At 41.6% G+C, this 9,423-nt stretch overlaps 2 protein-coding genes across 3 annotated transcripts; both read left to right on the top strand.

The window, feature by feature from the left end:
• The first annotated feature begins 1,023 nt into the window (after positions 1–1,023).
• Positions 1,024–2,874, top strand: cdpf1 (cysteine rich DPF motif domain containing 1). Its single transcript, XM_056587981.1, has 3 exons — positions 1,024–1,224; positions 1,317–1,428; positions 2,746–2,874. The coding sequence occupies exons 1-3, from the start codon at positions 1,112–1,114 to the stop codon at positions 2,872–2,874; spliced, it is 354 nt and encodes a 117-aa protein (XP_056443956.1). The 5' UTR covers positions 1,024–1,111.
• Positions 2,875–3,870: 996 nt separating this feature from the next.
• On the top strand, positions 3,871–7,462 carry LOC130380686 (cyclin-dependent kinase inhibitor 1B-like). Of its 2 annotated transcripts, none has more exons than XM_056587976.1 (3): positions 3,871–4,554; positions 4,864–5,008; positions 5,260–6,971. In XM_056587976.1, coding segments are annotated over exons 1-3 (558 nt in total). In that variant the 5' UTR covers positions 3,871–4,142; the 3' UTR covers positions 5,261–6,971. The 2 variants fall into 2 exon arrangements, with proteins under 2 accessions (XP_056443951.1, XP_056443952.1); XM_056587977.1 differs by having other exon boundaries at positions 4,105–4,554; positions 5,239–7,462.
• Positions 7,463–9,423: the final 1,961 nt, after the last annotated feature.

Raw genomic sequence — 9,423 nt, 5'->3', positions numbered from 1 at the left:
TGTTTCAGTGTTAGTTTTTACACAGGATTTGTTCAAATATCGCTGTCCATTAGAATGGACATTGGGTCAGAAACCATGTTATTGAACTCAATTTACCAGTATTGATGAACCTTATTACTATAAAAACAGTACATCAGAATAAGAGAATGAGTTGATAATCAGTTGGAAATATTCCATATGCAGAATATACAGCCCTTGAAGTCCTTGAACTGATCGACAATGGAAATATCTCTGATATTGATTTATTTTAGTTATTTTTGTTGGTAAATTGTAACCAAAAAAAAAAAAAAAAAGCTATGATGTTATATTTTAGAAATTGTGTGGACCTTACAAAAAAACATCATTTGAAATGTTCAAGTTCATGTTCCATGTAATGTCAATGTTATGTAAGACAAAAAATAGGTATGATGTTGTCATATGATGTTGATATTTTAACAACTGTTTGGACCCGATGTCCATTGAAATGGACAAAAAAAATACCAATTAAAGTTATGATAAAAAAATAAATAAAATTGATTCTCATTTCTGGTTGCATTAAGGATGGGAAAAAGTAATTATTATATTTTTCACAACCTTGGAACATAATTGGGGTCTGAAGGGGTTAAGAGGAGATTCCACAGTATACTCACGTCAAATTTCAAAAAAATAAATATATATTAAAAAAGTCTGACCTCGACCAATGACATTAAGTAATGATTACTATCATTTATTCAATAGGCAACCATACTCGTCGTATTGTAGTACCCTGTCATGATTGCATAGAACTATATTTTATCTTGGTGGTTAATGCAGAATATTCACGTATGGTTTACGTCTATATACGCCAGACGTCTCGTTTATTTATTTATTTCGTTTTTAAGTCTTTCGAGTCCAGAACAGAATAAGAAAACCAAAAAAATAGGGTCCTAGGACCGCGGCAACCTACGGTAGTGCAGGACCAAACTATTTGAGTTTCTTTATGTAATATATTGCTCCTGTCCAATGGGGGGCGATAGGGCATCGTGAAGCGCTTTTTAAACAGGCAATAAAATACGAGCAAACCGGAAGCACAACAGACCTACAAGCCGTCCCAGATGCGGCTGTTGAACTTGCCTCAATCTCCGGTTCAAAGATGGAACAGATGAGCCGTCGTCTTCTGCAAAACACATTCACGTGTGAATTATGTGGTTTGTCTACCCCTTTCACATACTTTGGCCAGAAACCGCCCAATACCAGAGCCATTGTGTAAGTTAAAACCGTCTTACTCAGTAGGAAGTTAACTCCATTCAAAGCGTTTACAAGTTGTAATAAATCTATATCTTTCCTATGCGCAATAGGCTGTTAGAGGAGTGTTTTGTGACCAAGGACCCTTTCAGTCCGGACAAGGAGAGGTTTCTAGTTCTGGGTTCTAATTGCAGCCTCTGCGGCAGCTCTGCTTGCGTCGGTTCGGTAAGAAGCGTCTCGTTAAAGATCATCTTCAAATTGGGGATTCGGGATTTCCTTGAAATAGTTAAAAGGGGACATATTATGAAAACAACACTTTTCCTGGGATTTGGGGTATTGTTTTGGGTCTCTGGTGCTCCCACACGCATACAAACTTTGAAAAATGTCTGTACAATGAATTTTTGAGTGAGATATGCATTTCTGATTCTGTACCCCGCCTACAGTTACCAAACGAGCGAGTCAGTCTCAGCGCCCCCTCCTAGGTAGGAAGGGGGCAAATTTGAATATTACCTCCAACTTCCCCACCCCCCTCCATCAGATCGTAGCTAAGATTTTGTGGACCAGTGGATAAGCGCTGGGCGGAGATGTTCAAGCATTTCAGAAGCAGGGATATTCAATACAAAAATAGATGTCTAATTTGTCAGTTTACCATGTGACTGCCTGGCAGGGAGTCCGGCGGAGCTGCCGGACTTCAGCCGAAGCTCTGGGGGCAGTCCGGCAGCTCACAGCCGGAGCTCTGGGGGCAGTCCGGCAGCTCAGCTCCGGGAGTACAATCCCTTTCTCCGCAGGAGCTGCCGGACTGCCACCGAAGCTCCCCCGCCGGACTGCCGCCAGAGCTTCGGCGGCAGTCCAGCAGCTCCGGCAGGGGAAACTCAGCAGCAGTCCGGCAGCTCCGGCGGGCGGAGCTCGGCGGCAGTCCGGCAGCTCAGCTCCGGGAGTACGATCCCTTTCTCCTCCATGTCGCGGTTCAATATGGACTTCAGAGTGTCGAGGCCAAAGTTCATTTTCCCCCAATTCTTCTCAATCATGACCGAGATAACCCCCACTACGAGTCTTTACTTGTTGTGGAAGTACTAGAGACGTCAGACAGACGGCAGTCTTTATGATTCATACTATAATCCGAGGCGCACATAGCTTATGGCCGTGATATATTATATAAATACCTATATAATAATATTATATAGCGCTCTGGGAGTCCTCAAACGGTAACAATCACTTCTCCTCCATGCTGTGGTTCAGTCTGACAGCTCATTGGTCAATGGGCAGCAGCTCATTTGCATTAAAGCTAGACACCAGAAACAGCGCATTCTGAAGGGACTGAAACAGAGGGTAATAGCGGTAAGCAAGATTTTCTTTCCTCAAAGCTATTTCCAGCAAACCGCTTCAAAAACATGTTTCTTTTGTGGAACTCGTATACTATGTTTACTTGATGGGAAAACATCATAATATGTCTCCTTTTAAACGATCTGGTTCTGGGAATGTAATAGAGGCTGAAATTGCAATGGTTATTTTTTTAACTAAAACTATTCTTATGTCGTCCAGAACTGCAGTCTCTTCTACACCGCACGTTTCTGTATGCGTTGTGTCAACAAAAACCTCCACCAGTTTCCCGGTCCGATCCAGAAAGAACTAGGCAAGAAGAACCCGACCTCCTTGCCAGCGGTCCCCTGACGACCCTTCCTGGCCAGCGGTCACCTGGGGACCCTTCTAGGCCAGCGGTCCCCTGACGACCCCCCCTGACATACAAACAACCCCTACGGACATACAGACGCTGTTTGGCTGTTAGTACTGCTCTAATGTAAGGCTGGATTCAATGAGGCTGTTCATATTGGCAGCTATGATGAGATGAGGAGGTCTTCGTTGTAAAAAATACGATTTATTAGTTGTTTCATTTGTTGTGTAAAACAAGATTATTAATTAAAATTTGAAGGGAAAAAATGTCAAAATGAATCGAGATTTCAGGAATGCAGAAGCCAACATGCTGCTGTGCCTGGGTGTAAAGTTAAACAATGCATGCTTATTGGTGTGAGATAGTGTTTAGTTGGAGGTACATCTGGCTATACTGTATACCTATACCGTGAGCGTGGAGATGAGAGAACCAGAATCCTGTTTGTTGAAGCTGAATTAAAAAAAACGTCTGAAATATCTTTTGGTGATAATATAAAAATATATATACATTTATACTGTTGCTCTGTCTCTCGCTGCCACTCAATGTTGGCCCAAAAAAGTGAAGACATTTCAGTGAGTTATTAAATTACATTTATTCACTTGGAAAGGCCCACACAATAATGTCACTTGGAAAGGCCCCGATAATGTAAATGCATTATCTAATTTGAAGTTTGGAAGATAAAGAACCATGATTTCATCTAGCTTTGAGCTATTTCAGTTTTTCTTTGGATCATTCATTGATGGTATGAACCTGAATATTCCTACTATGCACCGTTTTTTGTACCTATCAACCTTGTTGATCTTCGAATTGGGATATTTTCAATCGTGATTTAAACAATCAAACTAGTTGCATGGCAGTCATTAGATTCCGAGTCTCATGCAGTTCAAAGTATTCATAGCAGGTTACGCTGACAGAGGGCTGGGAGGAGGCTGAACAAGGGGCGGGAACATGTCTGAACACCAGTGATATTGCTTCTCTGTTTAAATAGTTCCGACGCCCTCCTCTCCACTTGTAGTTGTGTTTGTGTTTCAATCGCCATGTTGGCTCGGATAACCTAACGTGTTGTTTTTCTGCCCTCTTTACTACCTGACAGCGGCGGCGTTTCTAAAAGCGGACGGAGACGCGCTTTCTTCTCAGCGCGGACAGGACTCCCACATAATGATCCTCAATTCGGATTGCATTTGAAGATATTTTTTTTTTTTGGGAACCTGCGTAACGAATACTGAAGGACTGTTTTTTTCTGTTATTTTTGTTGCATTTGTGCAACATAATGTCCGATGTTCGCCTGTCGAATGCCAGTCCGACCTTGGAGAGGGGGGTCGGGGACGCGCGTCCAGCCGAGCCAGCGAAGCCCTCCGTCTGCCGTAACCTGTTCGGTCGCTCGGAGCGGGAGGGCTTCGAAAAGGACTGCAGGGCGACTATGCACACTGCGCAGCGGGCTTTCGCAGAGAGGTGGGATTACGACACGGTCGAAGATCAGCCTATTTCCACGCGAAGTCTTGAGTGGGAGCCCGTCGAGTCTCCCCCGGAGTTCTACGTAAGACCGGCGCACAAGCGACCTTGTCCCCGTGGGATGTTCGACCCACCTGGAAGCGACTCCCGGCCAGAACCCGGGCAGGACGGGATACTGCTGAACCGTGAGCCGGTGAAGGGTTCGAGGAAAAGGCGAGCCACACCGTTAGGTAGGCTTATATTCTCCAGGTTGTTCACATATTTGATAGTGTTAGGCTGATTTTCCAAGCCGCAACACACACATTCTAAATTAGATTTAATTTAGATAATGTGTTACTTTGCTGTGGGCTTTAACGTCGCAATTTTATTTTATGTTTTGGTTTGGGGTTTTAGGGCAGTTGGCAGAACCGCAGTTAACCAGTTTAAATGTAAATGGACTACTTAGTTTGCAGTGCTTGTGTGACGCGTTTCCTGAACCCCGTTTGTGGACGTTTCTTGCTCTCAATGTTAAACCAGAGCTTTAATCCTCTCTCTGTGAGATGGTTGTTTGTCTGGGTGCCAAACTAAACATTACCTGTCGGACGAGGATGAGGACCGCGACCAGCCTGACCCCCTCGGATTCCCGACCCTAACGCTCGCCGAACAGACCCCGAGAAAGCCTGAGAGCCAAACCAACTCCAAATGGTACGACTTCACATCCCTTTGACCAGGAACCCTCGTATACACAGAAACCTTAAGTTTCCTTTGGTAATGGAGTCACCGGGAGGGATGGTTTTTAGTAATTGCTTATCCCTAGGGCTTTTGTAATGGTGTAATACAAATGTATCCTGTGTGTGTGTGTGTGTGTGTGTGTGTGTGTGTGTGTGTGTGTGTGTGTGTGTGTTACATACCCCTACATGTCTTTCAACAAGCAGTGTGTCTCCTCTATCCGGCAGAACTGTGGTGGATACTGGAGGAGGAGAGAGAGAGAGAGAGAGGAGTCTCAGCAGCCTCTCTGCGAAAGGAGGAGGAGGAGGGTCAAGCACTGAATATATACAACTGTTCAACTTTCGGCACTTGTCATCAAAATTGCCTCAAAAGCAGACCATGTAGCAGCGTGCAAATGGATTGTTTTTCCTTTTTGCGCAGATATTTCCTAACTTTGTTTCAGATGTAGCACATCATTATGTAACTGGCTTTTCATAAAAGTTCTGTTATTTGACTTTGGTGATACTTTCGAGACTGTAAATTGTAAGTGCTGCGGGGAAATTGCAGTGCAAATTGAATTATGATTTAGCAGAGCAATAGACTTGGAATGTCAGGGTAGACAGAAGTAAAATGTATTTTTTTTGCATAGCTTTATTTGTCCAAGGGGATATGGTCGGTTTTTGGTCCCACTTTAGTAGTTTTTTAGGCTCTGACTTGGGAAACACTGGGGCATACTGCTGGGACCAGCAATGGAAAAAATAATGTTTACAGACAAATCATGTCTCCTTTCGTCATATTGAATGACGTTTTTATGCGTGCCAATCATATCATTCTCTTTCTAATTTGCTAACGTTTTGCGTGTTTTGTGTTGGCATGGCCGGACTGCAGAGGGATCTAGAAGAATCATCTCTTGTTTTCCAAAACGACTCATCAATATGACCAATATTACTCCCCTTCTAGGAACCCCACATACCAGCAAAGTTACACAGTATGACTGGTAAAAAAAATGTTTTTGTGGAATTCATGTAGAACATGAGATTGCACTATGTGTGTGTGTTACACTGAGAAAATTATACTAACTTATTTATCTTGAGCTTTTGTCTGTGTACAAGATGGCTTGCCAAAGTGACTTGAATGTGCTTTTTCATAAATTGTTTTCCTTATTTGTTTATGAAGGTAAATAAAAGGTTGCAAAACTGAGCAATATTCGATTTACACATTTATGAAATATCAGTCTTTCTAAAACAGTAATACTCTAGCTCTAACTTAACGCACAACGTCTTGAAATTTGTGGGAGTGCTTGTGAGAAATGATAACCATTTTACAATCACAGCAAGATTCTATGCTTGAGTTTTTTCTTAAAATTAAATCGAATCAACAAATAACGCAATCCACAATGCATATCAAATTACGCTTTAATAAACTTGGATGAACATTTTGAGGACAGACGTCCGTGTGGACATGCATACAGACATTCTCTGGTGGAATGAGCCCCACTGTTCGAGTGGAAAACAAGGGCGGGGCTAGAACACAAAAAAAACACGGACAAGGATAGCCACTGAGCAGAGAGGACTCCCTACCCTCTCTTACTCATTCTCCTCTCATTTCACTTTACTCTCCTTTTTGCTGTGAAAGACGATTACATACTGTTCTCTTTTCAGAAAACCCACACCTCTGAGTTATGTTTTATCCTGTTCTAACGGCCGACATGAAACGGACCAATGCTATGGCTAGATGTGCTCTCTAGACCAACAGGGAAACCAGGGATCCCAATCCCTATATTGTGGACCTTGAAATTCAACTGGCACTTGAATGTGGAACACGTTTTTTTGGGGGAATTTTAGTGCATTAAAAAAATTATTGCCTTCTAAGCCGATGTCAAATTTGAATGGCCTTGAAGGTTTTGAAATTCAAACTATATATATATATATATATATCGTTTAGTTTTAGCACACTTGTCTAAGACGGGACATTTAATGCATTCAAAAAGTTGTGAAATATAATCAGAGATGATATAGTGTTTAAGAGGGAAGCGTGGGATCACCACGACCGTTCAGAGGTCAAGTGGTTGTGGGACAATTTCATCTTCATTGTTCAAGACCATAGACCTCGGTCATTTGTGGCTGCCTCCTGCAGGTTTTAAACCTTGAGTCATTCTGGGGCAGTGCCACAATACTAGGTGTATGTGTAGTATAAAATTCCAGTTTACCAGTTAATACGTGGGGGTGCCTAAGTTTGAGCATTACGTGATCAACCTGACTAACTACATAAGTTAACCCACCTAGTGTAAAACACAACCACAGTCTAGATCAGGGGTGGGCAATAATTGTTCATCGGGGGCCACATAAGAAATTCTGAATGCCTTTGAGGGCCAAGGAAATTCTGCCTTGTCTTAACCATTATAAAAATATATCTCTTATATACTCTTATTTATAATTTATAAGTCACTACGAATGAATGTCAATGCAATTATGTTATTTTATTCACAATGTGCATAATAAAACTGCATATTGTACAGTTTGGTTTACAAACAACTATATCCTTTCTAAAAAATATCTATCTGTACCAAGTGCACTGAACTTTAACAGATGTATTGAAGTGCATCCACATTTGATAATGTAGCCATAACAACCAACAAATATAAAAAAGCAGGAGGAACTAAGTCTCTGATGGGCTTGAACAAGTGCATATGCTCTGCCTTCACCTCAAAGTTCCTTTCAGTATACTCTTTAATGCCACGAGGAAGGTAAACGGCAGCGAGGTGAGTATGGATGTGTGGAGGTCTGTCTGGAGGTGCGGAGGTCTGTCTGGAGGTGTGTATGGAGGTGTCTGGATGTGCAGAGGTCTGTCTTGAGGTTTTGTGGAGGTCTGTCTGGAGGTGTGTATGGATGTGTGGAGGTCTGTCTGGGGGTGTAGAGGTCTATCTGGAGGTGTGGAGGTCTGTCTGGAGGTGTGGAGGTCTGTCTGGAGATGTGGAGGTCTGTGTGGATTTGTGGTTTGATGTGTGCAGGTCTGTCTGGAGGTGTGTATGGAGTCGTGTGTTTTATAAATAACATCAAGCAAAAACACTATGCCCTTAACCATAAAACCTGGAGCATGGTATCCACTAGTCATAATCAAATAGTTGTTATTTTGCAAACATAACAAAAATAAATAAATAACCACAATTAAATCTGGAAACCAATAACAGTTGTGGTTCAACATTTGAAGTTCAACTCCTCAAACATAACAATAAACCAACTTTCAAACAGCTTGTCAATCCGCATTTGTAGATCAGATCTAATACCCCACATTGTTAGACACATTGCTTACATTGAAATTATCTGGCTCACCATAACTGATAAAGTTGATAAAGAAATTGACTGGCTGTCTCACAGCCCTTCCCGAACGGGATACAATCTGTTGTGGCACCTCCGTTCCTGTAACCTGGGCAGTCCCTGTGCCAACAGCTCAGAGGTGTAGCCATGGTTTCAACATTGGGGGGGACAAATGCCTGGGGGCAGGGTCCGGCCCCCCCAGGCAAAGATTTTGAACATGCATTAATCTGGTGCACTCTGAGAGCAAAATCTCAATACCTAGCACCTAATTTTGAAGACCTTTCAAGGGATGGATGTTTAAAACACTTTAATACTGGATGTGACCAAGCAGTCTGGGAGTGTGGAAGAGCTGAAATTAGGAAAAGGTTGACACACATATACTTCATAGCTCTGTTTTCCTTTACTTTTTAATTAAATATAACATTTTGTGCTCCTCAATATTTCAACCAATCCAGTCAGTTCTTTTTTTTCCACATTAATTCATTGATGTTTTGTCTTTTTTACAAAAAACACATAAACAAACACCTGCACCACCACAACAAGGACACAAAATCCAGCCATTTCTTACTTCCATTACATTTTTTATTGCATAACCATCACATTTGCCAATGTTGAGTAAAACACACCCAGGTGCATCTATCTCATGGACCTAAATAGAAGTCACCCCAAAACTTTTGTTACCCCTTAGAAAACATAGATTTTCTGATATTTTCAACCACTTGTTTAATAAGTACATAGATGAGTTTCATGAGAGAGCGCACTGAGCTAATCTCATGGTGAAACCATTAGCCGTAATGAATGATGCACTGTTAAAGACATGTCAAGGACATAACCTAAATGTTTTCTGATTAGTTATGGATTAATCTATGAATACATACATTATACAATGATTTGTAACTTTGAATGAGACTTGACCTAATAATTATTATATTGCTATATTAGCAACTGCAACGCTGCATGTGTAAAATTGCGTTGAAGGAGGCGAGAAAAAAAAAGAGATGAAGATGATGAAGACAGCGATTTTAGTATCGATACTGTGTCTAATCAGATATTTTTTTTTTTAATTTTAATCGATTAGTATCTGAGTATACATTT

This window comes from Gadus chalcogrammus, chromosome 4 (assembly GCF_026213295.1).
Source record: "Gadus chalcogrammus isolate NIFS_2021 chromosome 4, NIFS_Gcha_1.0, whole genome shotgun sequence".
Taxonomy (NCBI): domain Eukaryota; kingdom Metazoa; phylum Chordata; class Actinopteri; order Gadiformes; family Gadidae; genus Gadus; species Gadus chalcogrammus.
Note: the sequence above shows the minus strand (reverse complement) of the source record. Positions and strands in the feature narration are given on the sequence as shown.